At 43.1% G+C, this 26,846-nt stretch overlaps 1 protein-coding gene across 8 annotated transcripts in view; it reads right to left on the bottom strand.

The window, feature by feature from the left end:
- Positions 1–921: 921 nt before the first annotated feature.
- Positions 922–26,846, bottom strand: part of ndor1 (NADPH dependent diflavin oxidoreductase 1) — a 55,483-nt gene continuing 29,558 nt past the window's right edge. For all 8 annotated transcript variants that reach the window (XM_063073874.1, XM_063073871.1, XM_063073873.1 and 5 more), the window contains 8 exons: positions 25,593–25,714; positions 22,649–22,869; positions 21,396–21,503; positions 18,493–18,607; positions 13,147–13,293; positions 11,208–11,326; positions 7,705–7,799; positions 922–6,158 (listed from right to left, as the gene is read on the bottom strand). In XM_063073874.1, the coding sequence (XP_062929944.1) occupies positions 6,014–6,158; positions 7,705–7,799; positions 11,208–11,326; positions 13,147–13,293; positions 18,493–18,607; positions 21,396–21,503; positions 22,649–22,869; positions 25,593–25,714 (1,072 nt within the window). In that variant the 3' untranslated portion in view covers positions 922–6,013. The remainder of the gene's footprint in view (positions 6,159–7,704; positions 7,800–11,207; positions 11,327–13,146; positions 13,294–18,492; positions 18,608–21,395; positions 21,504–22,648; positions 22,870–25,592; positions 25,715–26,846) is intronic.

The following is a 26,846-nucleotide window of genomic DNA, read 5'->3' as shown; positions in this document are numbered from 1 at the left end:
ATGTAGTTCAATGTAGTTTTTGTATTGTTTCATGTAGCACCATGGTCCTGAAAAACGTTGTCTCATTTTTACTGTGTACTGTACCAGCAGTTATGGTCAAAATTACAATAAAAAGTGACGACTTAATATTTTGTCTTTACAGGATTGAATTGAGCCATTAATAACCTGACCTTCTCATGCCTGTAATCAAGTTGACTCTCTTCAGATGTTCCATCCTGCCTTCATTTCTTAAAAAAAACTTTTCCTCTTCCAAACAACCTTTGCAATCCTCACTACTACTCTGTAGTTGATTAATTCAGCCTGCTGAAGCTTTCAAAGTTCAAAGTAAATTTATTATCAAAGTACATACACACCATATACAAGCCTGAGATTCATTTTCTTGCAGGCATACACAGTAAATACAATAACCATAATAGAATCAATGAAAGACCACACCAGCAGGGCGCATAACCAGTGGACAAAAGACAACAAACTGCAAATACAAAAAGAAAGAAGAAAAGGAAATAACAACAAATAAGTGCACAATAAATGTATAGAACATGAGGTAAAGAGTGCTTGAAAGTGAGTCCATAGGTTCTGGGAACAGTTTTGTGATGGGTCAAGTGAAGTTATTCCCCTCTGGTTCTAGAGCCTAATGGCTGAGGGTAATAACTGTTCCTAAAGCTGTTGGTGAGAGTCCTGAGGCTCCTGTGCCTTCTTCTAGATGGCAGCAGTGAAGAGAGCACAACTTGGGTGGAAGGGGAGACTCTGATGATGTATGCTGCTTTCTCCAACAACACTCTGTGTAGATGTTCTCATTGGTGGGCAGGGCTTTCCCTGTGATGGACTGGGCCATATCCACTACTTTTTGTAGGATTTTCAGTCAAGGCCATTGGTGTTTCCATACCAGGCTGTGATGCAGCCAGTCAATATACCCTCCACTACATATCTATAGAAATTTGTCAAAGTTTTAGATGTCACGCTGAACCTTCACGAACTCCTAAGGAAGAAGAGGCACTGCCACTCTCTCTTCGTAATTGCACTGGCGTGCTGGGCCCAGGACAGGTCCCCTGAAATGATAACGCAGAGGAAATTAAGGTTGCTGACCCTACGAGGACTGGCTCATGGACCACCGGTTTTCTCCTCCTGAACACAATAATCACCTCGTTGGTCTTGCTGACATTAAGAGGTTGTTGTGGCATCACTCAGCCAGATTTTCAATCTCCCTCCTATATGCTGATTCATCACCACCTTAGATTCAACTGAAGACAGTGGTGTCTTCAGCAAACTTAAAAATAGCACTGGAGCTGTGCTTAACCAGACAGTCATAAGTGTAAAACGAGTAGAGCAGGGGTCTAAGTACACAGCCTTGTGGTGTATCTGTGTTAATGGAGACTGTGGAGGAGATGTTGCCAATCTGAACTGACTAGTGTCTGCAAGTGAGGAAATTGAGGATCCAATTGCACAAGAAAGTATTACGGGCAAGGTCTTGAAGCTTATTGATTAGTTTTGAGGGGATGGTGGTATTGAATGCCGAGCTGTAGTCGATAAAGAACATCCTGATGTCTGCATCTTTGCTGTCCTGATGTTCCAGGGTTGAGCAAAGGGCCAATGATATGGCATCTGTTGCGGACTTGTTGCTCCATAGACAAATTGGAGGATTCAAGTCGCTTCTCAGACAGTTGATATGTTTCAAAATACTTCATCTCAGTGAATGCAAGTGCTACCGGATGATAGTCATTGTGGCAGGTTACCACGTTCTTCTTAGGCACCGGTATAATTGAAGCCTGCTTGAAACACATGGGTACCTCAGTCTTCCAAAGTGAGAGGTTAAAGATCTGTGAACACTCTGGCCAGTTGATCAGCACAGGTCTTTAATACTTGGCCAAGTAACTCATCTGGCCCAGGTGCTTGTCATGAGTTCACTCTCCTCAAGAACACTCTCATATCAGCCTCGGAGACTTGAGATCACAGGATCATAGGGGGCTGTGGGAGTTCATGAAAGTTCCTCCATATTTTGACAGTTAAAGTGAGCAAAGAAGGCATTGAGATAATTTAAAAACAAAGCCCCGTTGTCACCTATGTTGTTTGGTTTCACTTTGTAAGAGGTGATAGCAATCACGCTTTGCCACAGCTGCCGAGCATCATTCAGTAATTCAAGTTTAGTCTGGAAATGCCACTTTGTCCACCAAGAAGTGTAGACTTCAGGAGAAGGAAACCAGAGGTCCATGAGCCAGTAATCATTGGAGGAACAGAGATGGAGAGGGCCAGTAATTTGGAATTCCTGTGTGTCACTATCTCAGACGACCTGCCCTGGAAATATAATAGCAAAGAAAGGACAACAGCATCTCTACTTCCTCAGGAGTCTGCGGAGATTCAGTATGTCATCAAAAACCTTGGCAAACTTCTATAGGTGTGTGGTGGAAAGTGTGCTGCTGCATTATGGCCTGGTACGGGAACACCAATGTCTTTCACTGGAAAATCCTACAAAAGGCAGTGGATTCAGCCCAGTACATCACAGATAAAACCCTCTCAACCATTGAAGACATCTACACGAAACACTGTCGTAGAAAAGCAGCATCCATCATCAAAGATCCTCATCACCCAGGCCATGCTCTTTTCTTGCTGCTGCCATCAGGTAGAAGGTACAGGTGCCTCAGGACTCGCACCACCAGCTTCAAGAACAGTTACTACCCCTCAACCATCAGGCTCTTGAACAAAAGGGGATAACTACACTCATTTAAGGATTCTTTTATCTTGTGATTTCATGCTTGTTATTTATTGCTATTTATTTATATCTGCATTTGCACAATTTGTTGTCCATTGATTCTGTTTACAGAATATAGATTTGCTAAGTATGCCTACAGATAAAGAATTTCAGGGTTGTATGTGGTGACATGTATGAACTCATGATAAATTTTACATTGAACTTTGAAGATGGCTTTACAGAGATCATGCCTTGACCTCTTGTAATTTCCTTGGTTGCCAGACTTGAATGCCTCTGACCAGATTGAGAATCTCATGGTTCATCCGGGGCTTCTGATTTGGGAAGACTTTGAATGATTTTGTGGGGTCACACTTAGCTATGACTGTTTTTATAAGGTCCGTGACATCCGAGTGCTTTTACCAAATCTCCACCTCTCATTCATGTGGTTACTCATCATGTTGCATTTTTAATAATTAAACTTCCTCTTCTGGAAATGTTTAAAACAGATTTCAGTTGATGCAAGTTCCTGCATTCCCTAGCAACATAAGAAAACAAATCCTGTGCTGCCTCCATTTCATCAATTTCAATCAATCTCACATATGACAGTTTCTCAAAGTGCCTTATGACATCAATAGCAGCCTCACCCTCCTCAGCCACATTAACCATCCCACGTTGTGCTGTTGTCTAGTGAGTAAGTGTGTCTGTGATCTGCCGTTCAATTAAGATTTATCATCCATTTCAATTACTATGTTCAGTACATCTACAAAACACACACCCATCTCCCAATATCATGCAACCTGCACCGTATCATTCAAAGATTTTTTCATCTTAGTTTGGGGAGGTGGATGGAGGTTTTGTTTTCCTCCTTTACAATGGTCCTTGTGCCTTTGTCACAAGGCTGGCAATTAAATGTTATTTCATCAAGTTAGGGAAGCAAGGATACAGCTTCCCCTAGAGACAGCAACCAACTATCTTATTTTAATTTATTAATTTCACTAGTTTGATTATATACACCAGATTCTTAAGGTTTGTTGAATGGATCCCAGACTCGCACAGGAAATGAGTATAGAGAAGAGAAACATTTCTGGAGTGATTTTGCTCTCTCTGTTCTCATCTTTTTCTTTAATTCAAGTTTACATGGATCCTGATATATTGCAGCAATTCCCAGAATGAGGAGATATGGAACAAGATGGGCCTGTATAAACTGGAGGTTAGATCAACACGAGCTAACGCCATTGAGACATGCACAATTCTGGGATAGTTATTGAGCCGTTACTTCCACTAGAATCTGGAACTTGGGGTTAGGTTTGGGTACCGCTAAGGCCATTTAAACTGAGATGAGGAGGAGAAATATTTTTGTATGGTGCCTGTGAGTAATTCATAATTTTCTATTTGGCAACTGGTGTTCAGTTACCAAACAGTCATATATAGTTTCAAAAGGAATATAGGCCCTTCAGCCCATTGAGTCCATACCAACCACCCATTTACATCTCACAACTATCACCAGGCAGGAGGTACAGAAGCCTGAGGTCACACACCATCCGATTCAAGAACAGCTACTTCCCTTCAACAATTGGGTACTTGAATCAACTTGCACAACAGTAATCACTACAGTTTAGCAATACTGAAATCTCTTTAAACACTTTGTACTAAAATGGACTTCAAGTTTTCTTGATTTTGTGTTCTTTCTTGTAAAAAGTGTATAATTTGTGTTTAGTTTGTTTTTCTTGTGAATGCTGCTTATAAGATGTTATGTACCTGTGATGCTGCAGTAAGTTTTCATTGCGTTAGTGCATATGACAATGAACTTGACTTTGACATCAATGCTACATTAATCCCATTTTATTTTCAATATCTACCCCTAGGTTCAAACCTAGGGGCAATTACATCCAGGGCAATTAACCTTCCAACCTGCTTGCCTTTGGGCTGTGGAGGAAAACGGAGTACCTGGGCAAAATCCATGTAGTCACCAGGAGAACGTGCAAAGAGCAGCCCAAGTCAGGTCTGAACAGAGGTCTCTAGAGCTGTGAAACAGCTGCTCCATCAGCCATGTCACTGTGACAGCCTCAAATCTATTCCAGGCAGGACAACAAAGTGGTTATGGAGAAGATAAGCCACGGTCTAACTCCATTCTCACCTGAAGTAATGTCATATTGTGAGATGGGGAAGACTGGGAGGTAGAGGACTAGAGGGAAGACCAGTAAGCAAGGACAGTAACGCTATTGCAGCTTATACAACACCTGTATGACATCCTTGCTTGCTCTCATTGGTCGGGATATTGATTCCAGGAGTTGGGACATCATGTTACATCTGTACAAGATGTTATTGACACCGCACTTGGAATACTGCAGTTTGGTCACCGTGCAAGATGAAGGTTGTTATTAAGCAAGAAAGGGTGCAGGAAAGATTCACTAGGATGTTGCCAGGACAGGACAGCTTGAGTGATAAGGAGAGATTGGATAGGCTGAGGCTGTTCTCCCTGGAGCTCCCTGAAGCGAAGGAGACTGAGGGGTGACCTTTTCAGGGCTTACAAAATTACGGGGCACAGAGAAAGGATAAATAATCACAGTCCTTTCCCCAGTGGGGAGAGTGTAAAACTGGAAGGCATAGGTTTAAGGTGAGAGGGGAAAGATTTGAAAGGGGACCTGAGGGGTATATTTTTCACACAGAGGGTGGTGGGCATGTGGAAGAAGAGGCAGAAGCAGGTATAATTACAATGAAATGAGTGGATCTACTGAGAGCAGCTCACCTCAGTCACCACTCTCAAGCACCATCTTGAGAAGGGAATCATGTTTAAAAGGCATTGAGACAGGCACATGGATGGAAAAGATTTAGAGGCAAATGGGCTAAGAACAGGCAAATGGGACTAGCTCAGGAAGTCACCTTGGACAGCACGGATGAATTGGGCTGAAGGCCTGCTTCCCTCAATGACCCCTGTGAAGTATGAGCGGGGCGCAAAAGTTCTCAGCTCCATCAGGTTACTTCACGCAGCTGTGGCCTCAGAGCCTGTGATCATGCTCAGCACAACATCACAAGCAAGGCAGAGACTGTTCAGCAGCCTATTGCTGCCTTTATCCAAGTTATTTCACTGAACAGTCACATTTAGTGTGTTCTGACGGACCAGTCATCTCATGGGAAATGCTTCTGTTTGATAAATTATATCGCAACGTGCAATCTCTTTCACTTCAGCAGTGAGCGATCGGGTGGAAGAAGCAGGGAAGAGCTCCTAACCCACAGTTGAGTGATCCGTGATCAGACAGCACTCACTGACACCCCATTGCAGAAGGCACGTCCTGCGGTCTGGGCTCCGAGCCCGGGTACGTGACTTCACGACCAGGTCTCCGTCTGGAACCTTTTGCCTTGTTCCAGTTCCACAAGGAGGTGCTCAGATTCAGCGTCAGAAAGGCCTCCCTCTGACTGGAAAACAGACTTCAAGGAATCGGTGACCTGTGCTGGCATCATCTTGGCATTGCTGTGAAGTGAGAAGACAGGATGAGACGAAGGAATCACAGAAAAGTATCAATGTTGTTGATAGCGAGGAAGGTATTGACGAATTGGAAAGAATGGCAGAGTAAAAGAGTCAGAATTTAATCCTGAAAAACGTGAGGTGTTGCACCTACAAAGGGGGTGATTAACTGTAGATGGTGGAGAGGAGATTCACCAGGATGGGATGAAATAAACACAGAAAATGCTGGAAATGCTCAGTGGGTCATGCTGCATGGGTGGGAAGAGAAACAGGGTTAACGGTTCAGGTCAAAGTCGCTTCATCAGAACCTAGGATGGATCGTTCCAGGTATCAGGAGAGATATAGGCTGGATTTCTCTTCCCCAGAGAAGAGTGAAGGGCAACCTAATTTAAACACACAAAGTTATGAAGGATGTAGATTATTTAGGTAATTAGCCGAAGAGTCCATGAACAAAGTTTTAAGGTGAGGGGTTGGAGATTCAGAGGGGATATGGGGAAGCATTTTGTTTTGGTGGCTGAAATCTAGAATGAACTGCTTGGTGGGTGTAATAGAGCAGAGATTCCCACAACATTTAGGTGACCACTTGAATTGCCAAGGTGGAGACCGAATACTAGTAAATAGGATTAGTACAGTCAGTCAGCTGGAACACAGTATGCTAAAGGGCCCATTTCCATCTGTATGATTTTTATCAGTAAAATCCCCTTAGCCATAGAGTTGCAACAGTTGAGTAATGGAAGCGGGAAGAGAAGGGCATCAAGAAAGTTGTAGCTTAACTCCCAGCAAACAGGAAACAGAGGAAAGAATTATTACATTCCTACTTCCGAAAATTCTCATCTCCATATTATGAAAAGGACACCTCAAGCCTAGAGAAAAAGATTTCCTGCATGGTACCAGAAAATATATTATCAGAGAACTCTGAAACATGGACTATTTCTACTAGAAATGAGAAGACTAAGATATGATCTGACAGAGTTTCAACATTGTAAAATGACTTCCAGATAAGCTGTAAACAATACATTTTCAGAGGATGAAGTGTAAAACTAAAGGCTAGAAATACAAGGCAGTCACCAATAAATCCAGTGAGGAATCGAGACATTGTCTACTCAAAGAACAGACAGTATTTGAAACTTGTTTCTCTCTTTACAGATGTTGCCTTACCTACTGAACAACTCCAGCACTTGGTTTTATTTCAGATTTCCAGAGAATTAATTCTATTGCTTTTCGTGACTAAAAATAATGGTTGCAAGAGGCGTACAAATCCCTTCAAGGGCAAGCTAAATGGAAGAAAGTTAGAAGAGAATGTGCTGCTCTGAGGTGGGAGGGTGTCCATGTGGCATTCACACACTGGCAAGATTCAGTAGGCCAAATGGCCTGCTTCTGAGGGACAACACGGTTGAAACAGGAATATGAAACATGTAATGGGAGAACAATACAATGTGGAATATCTTTACTGTTCAGAGATGAGTATCCATACGGGGAGTCTGTCACCCACTCAGCCTGCTGCACTGGGATAGGGAAGTTTGTCAGTGAGGTTACTCTCTGGCCCACTTACCCTGCAATGTAGAAGCATGCCTTTTTGCTCCCGATCAAGTCCCAAACCACAGCTCCATTCTCCTTTATACGATGCTGGACGTATATTTTATGATCCTACATTGAAACCACACAAAGCAAACGTTATATTAGAAGAAGTAAAATTCATATGAAAGAAATAAAGAACATGTTAATGTAATAGCAGTTCAGCCTGCCATTCCTTCCAGAGGTTCAAGTTCTCACAACTGATAATTACCTCTTTCTTCAGCTGGCTCTTTTTGGCAGTTTTGGTTGGCCAGGAATCTTCACACTCGAGATACATGGTTATACGCTCATGTTGGGGCTAAAAACATGAACCATAACTCAGGCTGATACTCGTTTAAATGGAACAAATGCTACTGCATTTTGGAAACTATAGATGAAAGGCCTCGTATAGCCTCCCAGTGGATATAAAAGATTTTGAGGGCATTATTTTCTAGAGGAGAAGGACTTTCTCCCAAGTATTTATAAATTAGTATTTAATCACTGATCTTACAGGTGTGTAAACAGACCTCCTTCTTTTCAATGTGATCTCTAAAAATAACTTCAAAAGCCTCATTGCGAGGCCTGTAGCTCACCAATATTTTCTTGTGCGTTTATATGCATATGCTGTAATCTTACTTAGTTCTCCACATACCCATCCATCAATCTGGTCCTATCTAAAACTTCATTCTTATCCCAGTAGTGTTTATTTCTGTGCACCTTCTCTCTTCTCATCAGTGCATCATACCAAAAACCAATCTCTTGCCAAGATAGTTTAAATCCACATTCCAGCCACTCTCATCCATTATCATCATGTTCCATCTTCTAGTCAAGATGGGGCCGAGCTGCAGTCTCTGTCGAGATTGTAGCTCAGAGTTTGTTGCTTTTTTAGATTTGTAAAGGTGGTTTTGGGGGACAGAGAGGGGAGTTAGGGGTCAGGTTAGGGTTGAAGGATAGGAACGAAGGGAATTAAAGGTCAGGATGGAGTCCAGGTCTTCGCTCCACTTTCAAGGCTGGTGACATGGACGTGTGACAAAGGACATTCGTCAATGGATGTCAGGCCAGCAGACCAGCAAGGTTGAGGGCTGATGCCTCCTAGGTCAGCAAATTGCCAATGGGTTCTGGGATCGGAGTTCCATGCAGGCGGGAGGCATGAGGGTACATGAGAATACTCCAAGGTATGTGAATCGGTGAGTCTGGAATTCAAACTTAGTGTTTAGGGTTCTATCATTGGCGAGTCCAGAGTTGGAGGCCTGGAGTTCAGGGTCTGCGTTTGTCATTGGCGAATCCTGAGGTTGAAGCCTGAGGGTTGGTCGGAAGTCCGGAGGTCAAGGTCTGATGGCTGAAACCCTGGGTCTGAGTCCACTGGGCAAGTCGAAGGCCCAGAGTCTGTGAGTCTATGTGTCCACTGGAGGGTGGAAGCTTGGAGATGGCCGGTCCTGTGGTCAGAGGATTATCTGTGTGTGTATGTGGGAGGGAGGTAAGGGTCTTGTTTTGCTGTAGATGGTGTTGCTCTGCTGGAATGTAGGGCAACATTTGTGGGCTGTCCCCAGCACACCATTAGGTTGTGTTGGTTGTCAATGCAATGAGGCATTTCACTGTGTTTCCATGTACATGTGATAAATAAATTACATCAAATCTGAACTCGCCCAGCTTCTGAAGGTCCCACTTTCATCTGATCTTGTCCTGATGTCCCAGGAATCTAAAGCTCCCGCACAATCACTCCAGCCACACATTCATCTGCACTGTATTCTTGCCTCTGCATTCACTAGTGTATGGCCGTTGTTGTAGGTCACATCTGGAATTTCCAGTCGGCAGACGATTCCCCTCCACGCCGCTCTGACATATTGGGAAATCACTTACGTGGCAGGTTACAGGAGCGGTTTGCCTTTGCCTTCTGCCGGGTGAGTTTAAAGAGGTTACCACCTCTTGCAGTGGATGACCAGGACGTCGAAGTGCCTTGTCATGCTCTTAGCCCTCCACCACGCCTGCTGGCCTGCCTTCTTGACCGTTGGACCATTAATTGGTCTCTTCCACTCAATCTGTCATGGCCAGATTTCACACACTGGGAGAGGCTCAATCCCCTACATCACCGAGGGTCGAAGAGTCGTCGGGTACCCTCACCTGGTTTAGCCTGTCTGCCGAGATGGTTTATCGGGGTGTGGTTGCTGCGCGTGTTACAGCTACTTGGAGCCACAGGTGAGAGTTGAGCGCCAGGTGGGGACCAAAGGTGGACGAGCTACCCTGAAAAAGGCATGGCAGGCCCCGCACCAAAGATGCTACCCCTCCCTAGACACCCCAGACATCCTAGTGTATGGCACTGGGATATAAACCTGCATCTTAGTCTTTCCCAGCTCCTAGTCCACCTGCAGCTCATCTCTTGATCTTCCTGTCTCACTGGTATGGTGACCTTTGACTGCTCCCCTCCCTCCAGGATATCCTGTAGCATCTCAGTGATATCCTTGAACCCGGCAGTAAGGGGGGACGGCCAGATACATCTAAAAAACAAAGAGCAGGTGGTCCATTCAATGCTCCCCTGAGGCTATTTTGCAGGAATCTGCAGCCACAGTGACTCTCATTTGTCCCCATTTCCTCTAACCAGAGCTCTCTGGCTCTTCCTCCTTCCCCTTGCACAGCTCAGATAACCAGGGTGCTATTGCCTTGGCTCTGACTTCTCTCCTCAGGGAAGCCTTTGCCCCCATCACTTAGAAATCAATACAGTACAGGTAAGAGAGTAAAATAGTCTGAGAGGAGCAGTGACCAACTCACCTGCTCTGTTTTATCTGTCTGGCAGACCCTTAGTCCCCTTCTGCTTGCACCCTCTCAGGTACTAGGATGACCACCTCCCACCCATGGGACATTCAGCCTCGTGAACAGTGACAGCGGCTGACTCCAGAATCCATGCCCTCCAAGTTTCCTGCACCTAAAATTGTCCACAGCAAGCATCCCGGAGATCCTGTGGTACAGGATAGACATTCCATGATCTTGAGTTGCCCTACCAGGCAACTCTAAATTAACTTCATATAGTACGAGTGGACATAGACTGATTTAAGAAACTTTCTAATAGATTTCCCAATCATTAAAATTGCTCACTGCTCTCCCATGGATATTTTAGACTCACGGAGTCATACTTTCTTACGACTGTTTTGTGTCTCTTTGAGAATAAATCTCTTCATCACTTCCAATTTCCTCTGATGCTTCACAATTAGAATCCTTTCTTTTCATCCAGCTCTCAGCTTCCTGGGTTAACGCAGGTTTTGGTAATAATCCCTGTCTAATTCTGCATGGCATATTTAGGTAAGCCTCAATGGCTCAAAAATACTGGGAAACTGATCATAAACTACTGAACCACGGCATAGGTGAGAAATCAGTTAATTCTAGTAACAAAAGATTTCTAGGAAAAAAAGTTGGATGAAATCTACATTTAAACGTTTGTCAGATGAATTACAGTTTCAGTCACAAAGTATCAGGCCCAGGCCAATCTCATACACTCCCCATCCTCACCTGATCCCGAGAGAAAGCTGTGAAGAGGCTCAGCAAGCCCTTGTGCTGCAGATCCTCCCACTCAGCTTGACAGAAGAAATCCTTTGATTTCCCACGGCAGCCAAAGAACAGGTAGTTGCCTTATGATGGAAAGAACAATGTCACAATGTGGAATTTTGTGGGATTTTCCATTCCCTCCTTACACAAGTGATATTAGAGTTGCTTTGCCCACCCAGTTCTCATTACTAGGTGGTCATTGATGGACGAGAGGACGTTTAAATATTGAGTGACGGGTCTTTTTTTTTAGGAAACAATGGGGGCCTTACTGTTGAGCCCTTTCATTAATCTCTGCAAGATTCTGTTCAGCTAGCTTTTAAGAATCAACAGAAAAGCCCTGATGATTTAGGAAACAAGCAGAGAGAGGCTAAGGAGATATTGAAGTAGACATGGCAATGTGAACAGAGTTGAACTGTTTGTTATAAAATTATGTTTCATCACAATGCCGAAACTGTTATAGAAAGCAACTTAATTGATCAACCTAATCAAATTGCTGCAGGTATTAAATCAGGGAATGAAGGAACATGCACGGGTGAGACAGAGATTTATCCCAAAAGTAGGGGCAGCTGTCTTGCAAAGTACCCAGTTCTGGCTGCTGTGCCAGCAAAAGGTACCTGGTGCCCATAGTCAAAGGTCAAGTCTCCAACTCCAGAGATGTGAACGTAGTGTTTAGGTTAACGTTGCAGCATAGCATAAAGAAACTGCAGCACTGTCTGAGATGCATGCTTTCATTATGATGTTAAATGAGGCCTTGCTTTCTCTCTCTTGGATATAAAATATCCAAAGAAATATTTTGAGATAGTGAGGGTTTTCTCCAGGCCCTAATCAATTTGAAGATTTAAAAGAACCTTATGGTATCTGGCATTGTCTTGGATCATGCTGTCAGAAACCAGAATTAAAATGAGGAATGAAACAGAGAGGGGAAAGACGTAAAGGGAAACTCAGAGGAAAGTCCCCACACAGAGAGTGGAAGTTACATTGAACAAGCTGCCAGAAGAAGCGATACACATGGGTAAACTGCAACATTTAAAGGGCATTTATACAGGTCCATGGATAGGGAAGTTTTACAGGGATATGGGCTACATGCAGGCATATGGGACTAGCTCATGTAGTACCATGGTCAGCATGGATGAATCGGGACCAAGGCTTTGTTTCCATGCCTTATCACTCCAATCTACATCCCTCAAGTGGCATCACTTTATACTGTCTGGTCAATGAAATAAATGGTACTAGGCATGGCACCTGGCTCCAAAATCTATAGCTAGAGTTCAGCCATTCAGACTATAGATCCCAGGACACTACACATATGCAGGAAAATGTACAGATGTCCAGGACTTTCTTACTTGTGTGGAAACTTGCGTCTGTCTGTTCACCTTCCTTCAGAACCTGCAATATTCTGGGGGTGGGTGGAAGTGATTGCCTCTTGGATTCTATACCAAATCAGTCTGGACACAGAATCATTAACACCCTCAATGTAGAATCTTGCCACACGGAATAGGAGGCATAAGGAATGGAGCTACTTTTTACTAAAATTACTTCAATTATTCTCAAGTAGTTACTTTTAAAGGTGCTTAATACATCCTTAACCTGCTCTGGGGCAGGGCCTCTGCGCCGTGCCACTCTCAGCCCAATTAGTCTGTAGACTTTGATCATGGAATCTGGGACTAGAGGGTCAGAGAGACAGGCTCTGTTTCAGGCACAAGTCAGTGCATGTTGCATGTGGCACCACCAGAGGTGCTGCAGGAAACAGACCCGGGACACCTGGATATATCCCAAGTAGGTGGAAATTCTTATTTTATATTCCAATAAAAAGGTAGAAGCTGGATCCCATTAAAGGTGCTAAAAGTCTGTGGAACATAAACTCTAAAGGAATAAACATTAATTTGAGCTAGTAATCTCTGACCTTTTCTCCCTTTTGCAACACGTTCTTGTATTGCTGCTCGGAATGGTGCCACCCCTGTGCCTGGTCCGACCATGATAATGGGTGTTTCAGTATCTGTAGGAAACTGCAGCATCCCCTTCTTCACCCACAGTGGCACATACACATCACCTGTAGGAGGAGAACAAGGAGATTTAGTCAGAGCAAATGACCTTTACAAAGTAGGTCAGTGACTAAGGAAGATAATGTGAAATTGCACCAGCAAACTCACTCTCCTAAAGAATTCATCAATGCCATCATATTATGGACTATCTGCCTCCTCTAATCTCTCCTTGTGAAGGCTGCATGTTTAAGATATATGTTATTTTTCCAGAACATTTCTAAAATAGAGATGGAAGGGTTACTGGAAGATTTTTGGGGAAGATATAGATGAGTAGATTGGTAAAATTGTGAACGGGACTGAGCCTCTCTGAAGCCCATAACTCCAGATTTAAAAAAAGCTTCTGCCCCTTCACTATTAGATTTCTGAATTGTCCACTACCTCATTATTTCTTTTTGTTTTGCACTATTTAATTTTGTAGTTGATAGTAATGTTATGTCTTTGCACTGTACTACAGCCATAAAACAACAAATTTCACATCATCTAAGTCAGTAATAATAAACCTGATTGATTCTGATTTTGATAGAGGAAGCAGTAGTTTTATCATGTTAAACATCTCACTCTACAACCGACAGATATAGGAAGGAAGTTCACAATTGCTGTTCAAGTAGATTGAAAAATATTGAAAAAGATGTTAATTTTAGACATAGATCTTGATAATGATCAAAAATAGAAAACTCTGGAAGCACTCAGCAGGTTAGACAGCAGTAGGGCGAGAGAGAATTAAGTTTTCAGGACAACTACCTTTCATCAGAACAGGCGCAGCCTGACATGCCGAGTATTTCAGGCATTTTCTTTTTTATTTCAGATTTCCAGCGTCTGGTGCTTTTTGTCTTAATCTTGGCAAGGATACTCCTTGTTCCTGTGTGAGTTTAACAATTTGTTCGATGAACTGATGTAATAAGGTGACTCTTTTGGTGACAAGGATCCCAAACTAAAGCTCAGCAGAACCTTAAAAATTGCAACTTTAATAATATATGGTTACTGAAATAACTACACAGTGGCAAAACTGTTGCTACTGTCTATCTGTCACTGGGGAAATGAGATAAAGTCTAAACCCAGTCAAGTATACAATCATCTATTTAATCATTGCCTGTAACTGGTGCACTTAATGACTGATAAAGTAATGTCTCATTAAGTTCAAGGATTTTGGCTAAAAATTAAAATGCTGCAGGAATATTTGAGTTAATTAGTACCTGACATTTTCTAACCATAAAGCCTTAGGCAGCTGTACTGACTGAATCACCCTTCACTTGTTCTACTCTCTGCTACAATTAATGGGACACAGTTCACGTTCAGTAGAAACCTAACAGACCACCGCTGTGAAGTGACTCATGAGTATTTTAACAAAGAAGGTGCTCAAAGGATAATTCTCCACTATCACAAAACATTAAACTGTCTTAATTTGTTACAGAGAGGCGCTATGCATAAAATAGGGGTAACCATCCGTTTGGTCCACTGAACCCCGCTCTGCCACTCAGTGCAACCGTGCCTGATCCTCTGTCCAATGACATATTCTTGGTGTCTCCACAAATCCACTTGTCTCTGGAGATCTGTCTGCTTCTTTCTTTATTACTGTCAGTGAATGGGCCTCCATCTTTTTCTTTCTTTATTAATCTTTTTATTGATTTAAAAGGAGCATAAATACAACCAGGAGAATTATTTCAAATATATATATCAGTAACAACATAAACCAAGATTAAGATAGACATTGTCAAAATCATAGATATTGTTAAACTAGTATAAAATATATAATAAAAAAATGAAAATAACAATTCTCCTCTTATCTGTTTATGAAGAAAAGAAAAAACATTGGATTTTAAATGAAAAGAAAAAAACCCCACTACACTATAGAAAAAAAACAAAAAAGGGGGACTGGGCAGTCCATTTTGAGAATATGACCAAAAAAAGAAAGAAAGACTTTCTGATCAAATCTAAAACTTCGAAAAAAAAAGATTGAAAGGGCCCTCCATCATCTTCATTGGTAAAGATTTCCACAGGTTTACCACCTTCAAAGTAGTCAATGTTCTACCCTCTACTCTGAGATCTTGATTCCTTTGTTCTAGAAAGCCTGGCCAGGGGAACCATTCTTGCTCAATCATTTGCTTAACCCTGTTAAAATTTTAAAATATTTCAATGAGATCTTCTCTCATTCTTATAAACTCCAGCACAGACAGGCTTATTCAACCAAATCTCTTCTCATACAATAGTCCTACCAGCCTTGCAATAAGTCTAGTCAGCCTTTGCTGAGAACAACGCCCATTCTGAAAGGTAAGGAGATCATATCTCTACCCAGTGCTCTAGGTATGGTAGAACACAAGCACAAGAAAATCTGCAGATGCTGAAAATCCAAAGCAACACACACAAAATGCTGGAGGAACTCAGCAGGCATCTATGGAAAAGAGTAAACAGTCGACATATTGGGCCGAGACCCTTCATCAGGCAAGTGGGGCTCATCAGCCTTGGACGGTAGCCCACTAGCAGAAGGGAAACTCTGATACTCACTGAAATTCAAAAGACTTTTGCATCATTCTTTATAGTGGAAGACATCTGCAGTGTACCAGACATTCAAGACTTTTCAGGGAAGTGAAAATTACCCTAATATCAAAGAAGGTACTAAAAGCTTTCTTAAGTGTATAAAGGGTAAAAAAAGAGTCAAGGGTAGTTACAGGACCAATATAAAATGACACTGGAGATATTGTAATGAGAGATGGCAGAGGAACTGAATGCGTATTTTGCATCGGTCTTCACAGTGGAAGACATCTTCAGTATACTGGACATTCAAGAGTGTCAGGGAAATGAAGTTTGTGCAGTGAAAATTACAACTGAGAAGGTGCTTAGGAAGCTTAACGGTCTGAAAGTGGATAAATCTCCTGGACCTGATAGAATGCACCCTCGGGTTCTGAAGGAAGTAGTTGGAGAGATTGTGGAGGCGTTAACGATGATCTTTCAAGAATCGATAGATTCTGGCATTGTACCGGATGACTGGAAAATTGCAAATGTTACTCTGGTATTTAAGAAGGGTGGGAGGCAGCAGAAAGGAAACTATAGACCTGTTAGCTTGACATCAGAGGTTGGGAAGTTGTTGTAATCGATTGTTAGAAATGAGATTATGGAATACCTGAAGCACATGACAAGATAGGCCAAAGCCAGCATGGTTTCCTGAAAGGAAAATCCTGCCTGACAAACCTACTGCAATTCTCTGAGGATATTACTAGCAGGGTAGACAAAGGAGATGCAGCAGACGTGGTGCACTTGGATTTTCAGAAGGCCTTTGACAAAGTGCCACACATGAGGCTGCTTAGCAAGACAAGAGCCCATGTAATTTCAAGGAAGCTACTAGCGTGGGTGGAGCATTGGCTGGTCAGCAGAAAACAGAGAGTGGGAATAAAGGGATTCTATTCTGGCTGGCTGCCGGTTACCAGTGGAATTCCACAGAGGTCGGTGTTGGGACCGCTGCTTTTTACAATATATGTCAATGATTTGTACTGTGGGATTAATGGATTTGTGGCTAAATTTGCCAATGATACAAAGATAGATGGAGGAGCAGGTAGTGTTGAGGAAACAGAGAGCCTGCAGAGAGACTTAGATATTTTAGGGGAATGAGCGAAGAAGTGGCAAATGAAATACAATGTTGTAAAGTGTATAGTCATACACTTCGGTGGAGAAATAAATGGGCAGACTATTATATAGATGGGGAGAGAATTTAAAATGCAGAGATGCAAAGGGATTTGGGAGTCCTTGTGCAGGATACCCTAATGGTTAACCTCCAGGTTGAGTCAGTGGTGAAGAAGGCAAATGCAATGTTGGCATTCACTTCCAGAGGTATAGAATATAAGAGCAGGGATGTGACATTGAGGCTCTATAAAGCACTCGTGAGACCACACTTGCAGTATTGTGTGTAGTTTTGGGCTCCTTATTTTAGAAAGGATATACTGACATTGGAGAGGTTCAGAGAAGATTCACGTGAATGATTTCAGGAATGAAAGGGTTATACTAGGAGGAACGTCTGGCAGCTCTTGGGCTGTATTCCCTGGAGTTCAGGAGAATGGGGGGGGGGGGGTCTCATAGAAACATTCCGAATGTTAAAAGGCCTGAACAGATTAGATCTGGCAAAGTTATTTCCCATGGTAGGGGAGTCTAGGACAAAAGGGCACTTCAGGATTGAAGGACGTCCATTTAGAACAGAGATGTGGAGAAATTACTTTAGTCAGAGGGTGGTAAATCTGTGGAATTTGTTGCCACGAGTGGCTGTGGAGGCCAAGTCATTGGGTGCATTTAAGGCAGAGATAGATAGGTTCTTGATTAGCCAGGGTATCAAAGGGTATGGGGTGAAAGCAGGGGAGTGGGGATAACTGGAAGAATTGCATCAGCCCATGATTGAATGGCAGAGTGGACTTGATGGGGCAAATGGCCTACTTCTGCTCCTATATCTTATGGTTTTATGGTCCAATGAGGGGGGACCTAATTGAAACCTATTGAATGTTGAAAGGCCTGAATAGAGTAGATTGGGCGGGATTTTTCTTATGGTGGGAGAATCTAAGACCAGAGGGCACAGCCTCAGAATAGAGGTACATCCGTTTAGAATGGAGATGAGGAGGAACTTCTTTCTCCAGAGACTGGTGAATCTGTGGAATTTATTGCCACAGGCGGCTGTGGAGGCCAAGACATTGGGTATATTTAAGGCAGGGGTTGATAGATTATTGATCAGTCAGGGCATGAAGGGATATGGGGAGAAGGCACGAAATTGGGGCTGAGAGGGAAATGGATCAGCCATGGTGAAATGGCAGAGCAGACTCAATGGGCCAATGAGTCTGCCTGCCTTATAGTGGAACTGATGCCCAGTAAAGAGTGAGATACACAGCTAGGGCAGAGGAATGGGCTTCGATGGAGTTTTAGAAGTGGAGAGAAAGAGGAAGAATGAGGTTGGGAGGAATTTGCTGAGTGAGATCGAGACAGTTGAGCCAAAATGAAAAAACTGAGAACCTTATGATCAAGGTTCATAAAAATCAAAGATCATATGGGGAACAATCAATAAAGGATCAAAAGTTAAGGTTTTTTTTGGTTCTGGGCACCAACATTGAATGGGGAATGGAGGGGGCTAGCCAGTAGGATCAACATACAGCAATAGAACAAGGAAGAGCCAAAGCCTTTCTCGACGGAGAATCACTGGCCAAAGCACATCACGGGGAGCACAAGGTGAGGCTTACCCTGCTGTGGGTTCTGGGATGCCAGCCAACTGGAACACACACCACGGCGAGGCTTCTTCAACTTGGTCTTGTACTGAACAACTGCCATCAGAATCTGAATCTGTCCGGGGTGAGCCTGGGAACCAGGAAAAAGACTGAGAATATGAAATGCACATTGATTTCCATTCAAATATGATTTTCACAGTGTTTGCTACTAAATGAGGCAGAAGCTCCCCCCAGTCCTTTGGCTTGAGGCCTGGGTGATTGAAGTGCGCATGTTCTGACTAACCACCACGATCTCCTACAAGGGATTCTCATTTTCACCAACACTGCATTTCACAGGTTACAGTCTGCTACATAACATTACATCATTAACTGGAAATTGTCTGCATGAAGGAAAACTCGAGAGAGATGGGTTTCTGTAGCGAGTGAGGGGAGGTTCAGAGACACACAACCTACCAGTCAGAGAAGGCCACCTGGCACCAATGTCATTGAAGGGTGTCCAAGCACTCAAGAGTCATAGAGGTACAGTAACAGGCTCTTCAGCACATCCAGTCCATGCCAACCTGATCTTCTGCCAAGTCCCATCTACCCGCAACCTGACCATATCTCTACAAACCCTTCCCATTCATGTACTTATCCAAATTTCTTTTAAATGTTACAATAAAATTGGAAGCTACCAGTTCTGCTGGCAGCTTGTTCCACACTTGCACCAGCCCCTGAGGAAAAAGTGAAGGGTAAGAGTGGTCTTAGCCTGGAAATCCATCAAGGAATAGAAACCCATACAAATGAACTATTGGATGTCTCACAGGTTCATGCATAAATAAAAGACACTGTCTGGGGTCACACGATGTTCTAAAACCACCAGATACAGTCTGTTTATGGTTGCACAAGGGATGACCTATATTCTGCCAGCACAGTCTGGGGGTATACAAGAGGAACAGCCCAACAGTCAAAATTCTGGAGTATTTCTATCAGCTTTGGAAGCAAGCACCAGAAAGTCATTGCCTGAAACATGGCACATTCTTATAGCTCACAGGTCCACTCAACATCTTGCAGCCAGACAATGGTAGCATAGCGATAATGTACAAACCAATGTGAGAGACTAGAACTGGCTGCAATGTTGGCAGCACTTCACCAGCAGGTCATTGATAGAATGCAAAACCGGGCTGAGAAGTGGCAGGTAGAGATAAGTATGAAGTGGTTTATTTTGGTAGGTCAAATATGATGGCAGAATATAGTATTAATGGTCAGATTCTTGGCAGCGTGGAGGATCAGAGGGATCTTGAGGTCCGAGACCATAGGACACTCAAAGCTGCTGTGCAGGTTGACTCTGTGGTTAAGAAGGCATACGGTGCATTTGCCTTCATCAACCGCGGGGTTGAGTTTAAGAGCAGAGGGGTAATGTTGCAGCTATATAGGACCCTGGCCAGACCCTACTTGGAGTACTGTGCTCAGTTCTGGTTGCCTCACTACAGGAAGGATGTAGAAACCACAGAAAGGGTGCAGAGGAGATTTACAAGGATCTTGCCTGGATTGGGGAGCACGCCTTATGAGAATAGGTTGAGTGAACTTGGCCTTTTCTCCTTGGAGCAACGGAGGATGAGAAGTGACCTGATCGAGGTGTACAAGATGATGAGGGGCATTGATCATGTGGATAGTCAGAGGCTTTTTCCCAGGGCTGAGATGGCTAGCAAGACGGCACAAGTTTAAGGTGCTTGGTAGTAGGTACAGAGGAGATGTCAGGGCTAAGTTTTTTACGCAGAGAGTGGTGAGTGCATAGAATGGGGTGCCGGCAACGGTGGTGGAGGCGATAGGGTCTTTTAAGAGACTCCTGTATAGGTACATGGAGCTTAAAAAAAATAGAGGGCTGTGGGTAACTCAAGGTAATTTCTAAGGTAAGGACATGTTCGGCACAGCTTTGTGGGTCGAAGGGCCTGTATTGTGCTGTAGGTTTTATATGTTTCTGTGCTGCTGTGGAGGATGCCTGGCACTAACAACATCTGGAGATCAAAATGCTCTGTTTGTAAGAGGGGAGAAGAAGTAAAAGTGGGAAGATACTATTTGTAAATTTTACTCCCTTAATACTTAGCATTTTGGTTCCTGGAGGTCATTATGAAGACTGTCATTTGTTGGCCCTGAAATGTGAGACACAGGCTAGACCATCCCTCACACCAGCTTCACTATTCAATTGCAGCTTGGTGAATCTTCACCGTAAGCCGCAGTCTCCCGACTCATCCCCACAGCCCAAGGACAAGAAGTTTCATTCCTACAGGGCACTCCATACCAACAAGCTCCTTTCCAGAGTTTGACAACTTAATGTGGTTGCTCTTTGAGTCCTGGAGGGATACAGCTCAGAACCAGGCTCTTTGATCCACTTGCATGTCGACATCACCTACCCGTTTACATTAATCCCATTTTATTCTCCCCAATTTCTCATCAACTCTCCCCAGATTCTGCCACTCACCTACACATTAGCAGCAATTTATAGCAGCCAATTCACCTATCAACCTGCGCACCTTTGGGATGTGGGAGGAAACTGGAACACCTGGAGGAAACCTCTGCAATCACAAACTCCATACAGACAGCACTGAACCCAGGTCTCTGGCACTGTGAGGCAGCAGCTCTACTAGCTGAGACACTGTACTGCCTGCTCTAATTTTAAAGATTTATTAAACTGAACTAAAAGTATGAAATTCCACTGGTGGGATTCAAACTTACATAGTCTGAATTATGAATCTAGTAACAGAATCAAACCCTGCCCGTCCCCAGGCTCTCCACGCCATGTGATCATGTGCTTGTTACAGACAGCCTCAGGTGTGACAGTGTCATTGACAGCTTCGACGCTGCATCAGCAAATTGAAAATCTATCCCATTTTGGGCAAAACGGCTCCCAAATAAATCCAATGCGGAGGGGTCCTTACCAACTGGGAAGAAGCGATGGAAAAAGCCCGTGGTCGAATTTCAGGAATGAGGTCAAGGAGATAATCAACTGGGACGGCAGTTGTCGTCTTCGAGAAATCGAACAGAACCTAGGAAAAATCCCAAACAACTAAAATTTTTTACAGTGTTCAACACTTGCTTAGTAACCAGAAACAAGTACAGTGGAGTAAAATAAAATCATGCTAGCTTTCTAAGATTCCAGGATGTGGCCAGTGACCTGAAGCTACAGCAAAGGATTGACATAGTTTTCAGTGATGCCTCCACCATGTTGGCCACCCTAGGGAGAACAACCTCTCCTCCACCCTTGGGTAAGGTTGCTGCAAATCCAGAGGAACTCAGCAGGCCAGGCAGCATTTTGGGTGAGACGCTTCATCTTCTCTCACGCTTCCCTTTGCTTCACTATACTGGCTTCTGTGCTGTTGAAAGAATTATCACCTCATCTCTCAACTTGGGGCAGCTTCACCCTCCTCATCAGTACAGACAGCACTTCCAATGAACAAATACATTGCCTCACACCCGATGCAGCATGGCTTGTCGGTGCACAAGGATCTTCTGACTGAGCACATTAATCTTCAGTATGATCCCAGTTCCCATTGCCCATCCCACAACCCTCCACGACCACTGAACCCTTCCAATTTTAATTGCCATTGACAACCATAACTTCACCTGCCTGGGCTCCAAGGTTCCCAGGTTTCTGTCTTAACCTCCCATTCTTTAAGAGTGTTTAATGACATTTACACAAATGTAAAGGAGAACAAAATAATTGTTACTTCAGATCCAATGCAGCACAAAAAACACACAGAAAAATAAAGAACACAATAACAAAAGAAGGTAATAAATATAAATACATAAGGTAGCCTATATATATATAGATAGATTGTGTGTCTATAATGTGACACTAGGCACATAAATGACTGACAGGAAATGATAAAGTAATGGTGGTTAGTGGGTGGACTTGTTGATCAGTCTTGGAGAAAGTAACTGTTTTTGAGTCTGGTGGTCTTGGTGCGTAGTTTCAAACTCCTAGGAGTGCACATCTTGCATAAACTCTCACAATCCCAGAACACATTCTACATAATCAGGAAAGCTCACCAACACCTTCAAGATGTTCCTTAAACTTGCCTGCTTTATCTTTTCATGCTGTCCTAATATATTCTGAAAGGTGTTAAATTCAGTAGCTGCCGAAAGATGTTGTGGGACATTTTTTCATATGAAGAGCTATTATCTGGCCTACCTCCAAAGTGGTCCTCCGAAGTCTGTTGCAGTAGCTGTACAACTCTTCCTGGCCCTCGGCTGAGCTGAATTCCTTCAGCTTCTCCTGCTCTAACTCATCAGGAGAGAAGTACGATAGAAGCTCGAAGAAGGAGCGTCGGGGGACGCAGTTAATGTCCAGATATCGCTCAACTAGGTACTGAATTGTGCACGGCTGTGGCAATCGAGCGGGAAGCGGTGTTGCTGGAGAGACAGAGTGGGATATTAGTCACAGCAGGATAAAGGAAATCTGAAGGCAGCAACAAAGGAATTGAGGAAAAGGGGACCAGTTAGCTCTTTCAGTTGCTCGCTGTTCTGTGGCACAACGCCATATACACACTCCCATCCCACATTCTGGTGCCGTTCTGTAAGGCGTCTCTGTACGTTCTTCCTATGGAAAGCGAGGACTTTCCCTGGGTGCCCCAGTTTCCTCCCACTGTCCAAAGACATACATTTTAAATTGTCCCGTAATTGGATTAGAATTAATTGGGTTTGTGGGGTTGCTGAGGCAGCGTAGGTCGAAGGGTCAGAAGAGCCTACTCTGTGCTCTTATTGCTAAATATAAAATAAATAACTAATTCTTCAAGGGTCAGCAGCCAGTGGCTGACTTTAACAGAGTGATCAACATGTTGGATAGAACACAAAATGTGGCAAAATGAAATACAAGTGTCATCTGAGCAACACACACAAAATGCTGGAGGAACTCCGCACCTATGGAAAAGAGTAAACTGTCAACCCTTTCTGATGAAGGGTCTTGGCCCGAAATGTCGACTGTTTACTCTTTTCCATAGATGCTACCTGAGCTGCTGAGCTCCTCCAGCATTTTGTGTGTGTTGCTTGGGTTTCCGGCACCTGCAGATTTCCTCGAGTTTTTGATTCTACAGGTGTCTACCACTTACTTCCATAACTTGAAGCCGGACTTATTTCCGTTCCTTCCGGGAAACACGAGACCTGCTGAGGGAGGGATGGGAAACCACCCAATATACAGCAGCTCTGTGCAACTGGGACAGCACATCCTATTTACTCCCTGCATACAGGACAATGGAGCATGTGCATCATTCTCCTGTCGGTGGAAGGATCAGCATGATCACCAAGCATTATCAGTAACACAAAAGGCCAGAAGAAGACATACATCTCCAGAATTACACCAATGACACGTGACTGGGTGTTCCATTTCCCTATCTTCCCAGACCAGTCTCAGAGATCGGAAATTGTTTCACTGGAGCTGAAATCTTACCGAACAGTTGGGCAGTGCCAGGGATCACATTATGCCCGTTATCATATTACTGTGTAACTTACAAGCTGCTTGCAATGATAGGAGAACTGATGCACTGTTCTGGTGCCGTATTGCTACAGTCAAAGAAACATTAGGGCTCATATGTATAGATTTTTAAAATACTGTAGAGAGAAAATCAAAAGGCTAAAGGAACACCAGCCTTTGAATGGGGACAGTTGTAACGCTACAGCTAATGCAGTGCTTTGCTTTGATCACATTTGGAGCATTACGAGCATTTCTGGCACTACACATTAAAAATGTAAGAAGCAGAAACAGGGGGAGAGCATGAGCTGTTCCACCACTCAGTGTGATGAAGGCTGATCCTGTCTCAAACCCACTTCTTTGCCTTACTTTTCATTTCCCTGGGATAATTCAGCACAGCTCTCGGCCTTGTAAGGAAGTTAAGTGTATGTTTATATGAACTCCATGGCTGAGGTTCAAGGAAGGATTATAGCTTGTATAAAGCTAACTGGAATTTAAGAGGTGCAGGGATACGAGGCAACCATTGAACCACTAGATGACAGATTTGCCAAGAGGCAAATAAATATGAGGTTTGTTGTTGTTGTTGTTGAGTGTCATCGAGTCATCGTCGACTCTCGGTGACCCTATGGAGTGCAGTCGTTCATAGGGTTTTCGTGGCAAGATACGAAAGAAGATTGCCAGGCTTCTCTTCTGCATAGATACTGCTGCTGTCCAGGTTGGGACCTGGCTGGATTCGAACTCAGAACTATGTGCCTTGAACTCCAGTGCTGATGCCACTATACCACCGGCTGGCCCAAAATATTAGGTTATAAACATATTATGGGGAGCAAATACAAGACTTCCAAGAAAATGCACAAAATGTAGGACTTTAAACATATTTAGGTAAAGTAAAAGATGTTAGCGCATTAATTAATTTGAAACAATTAGCTACTAGAGCTGTGCATAATTATCCACACTTGCAAGAAGTGCATTTAAAGCTATCTGGAACTATTTTGGCTTTTATGGAAACAACACTTAGAAAAGGACAGGAATAGCCTATTGATCCTACTTACAGGAGAGAGCAATTAAAGAAAGGTGGGTGGTAATATTGGTAAAAGAATCAAGCATGACTGTGAGAAGGAAATACTGAAAGGATCATCAAATGCTGTGACATATGTTGAACAAGAACAAGGAGGGGAGAATCACTGTTGACAGTACTGCCAAACAATCTGACGGAGATGGGAGAATAAAGCCGTGGCCAGATTTCAGGCAATAGAACACTAATAATGGGGAATTCACTGAATCTAATATGAACGAGGATAGAACTTTAAAATTTAATCTATAATGAAAAGAATTTGTAGGCTCAGATTATTTTTTTTAGAACAGAGAAGATCAAGGAGAGATTTAATTGAGGTACATAAAATAATGAGCAGCATAGACAGGGACGAGATGAAGGACCAATTTCTCTTAGTTGAGGTGTTAAAAAGAAGAGAGCAGATTTAAAGTAATTAAGTTAGAAAAGAGGTAAAGGAAATGATTTAAAGAAAAGATGGCAGGGGTCTGCAACTCACTGCCCAAGCAGCACAGACAGAGTGGGTAGAATGATCTTCTGTGTCATAAACTCTCTAGAATTCTATGAATAAATGCTCTTTTTAACAAATGCTCAATCACATGCAAAAGAAGAGCCAACCTGCATCATTGGGCTTCAGGATAAAACTTTTACATGGATCCAGACCAAAGAGTTGACAGAACTGCTCCACGCTGTCTGGTGAATTTCGAGGCTCAATCATTGCCACGTCCCCTGCTGAGTACCTGCAGCTCAGAGGGAAAAATTAAATCAGAGAGAAGGATCACAGCTTCAGCGCTTGCCACAATAAACCTGCTTTGAAAACAAAGGTCACTGCTTAGGCCTCGGCTGGAGTAATGTGGTCAATTCCAGCAGCACTATTCAAGAAGGACATCAAGAGCTCAGAGAAGTGTACAGGAGTTCAGCCAAACTGGTATCGGGGTGAGGATTTCAGTCATGTAAACTCGGTAAGAAAGATCGGCTGGAACAGAAAATCTCAAAGGCAAATTAATGAAGTTTAGAACCACAAAAGGGCTTTGACAGAAAAAAGATAAGAAACTGTTTATATATTGATTGTTCAGTAAAGAAGGCCACACGTGAGAGGAAATTTCCAAATGAACCAGAGGTGAAGTAAAGAGTAGTTTTATTTTATATCATAAATTGTTATAATCTGAATTGCAATGCTTGAAGCTATAGTCGATTCAGATTTATAATAACCAGAATAAGACAGTTGTTTGAAGGGGAAGATTTTGATGATGTCTGGGTAAAGGTCAGAGCTGTTGAACTATCATTGAAAGACAACAGGTGTAGTATGGGCTGAATGGCCTCCTTCTATAGCACCTCATTTACATTTCCATGAGCAGATCCTCTCAAACAAAACCCTGTATTTAGCCATAAGTATATGTTACAAAAATCACTGTCACCAACTGAGTTTTAAATATACAGAAATTTCAGGAAATGTATGAATCATTCAGCAACAAACAATCTGCTGGAGAAACTAAGTGTGTCGAAAAGTATCTGTGGGAGGAAAGGAATTGTCAACGTTTCAGATCAAAACCCTTCAACATGATCTAAAACATTGGCAATTCCTTTATGGTTTTGACCTGAAATGTCAGGAACTCCTTTCCTCCCACAAATACTGATTGACCTGCTGAATTCTTCCAGCAAAAGTTTTTGTTGTTCCAGATTCCAGCACCTGCAGTCTCTTGTGTCTCCATGTGAATCATTGATCCCATTATCATATTTATAGGCTGTGAGTGCAAATTTCTTACTAGGATTTTCTGAACACTGAAAGTTCAGTGCAGTACTGAGAGATGCTGCACTCCTGGAACTACTTTCTTTCGGGAGGTGATATCACACCATGTGAAAAGCATACCA

Source organism: Mobula hypostoma, chromosome 21, assembly GCF_963921235.1.
Source record: "Mobula hypostoma chromosome 21, sMobHyp1.1, whole genome shotgun sequence".
NCBI classification, from domain to species: Eukaryota; Metazoa; Chordata; class Chondrichthyes; order Myliobatiformes; family Myliobatidae; genus Mobula; species Mobula hypostoma.
The sequence above is the reverse complement of the archived record's forward strand: the minus strand, read 5'-3'. Positions and strand labels throughout refer to the sequence as shown.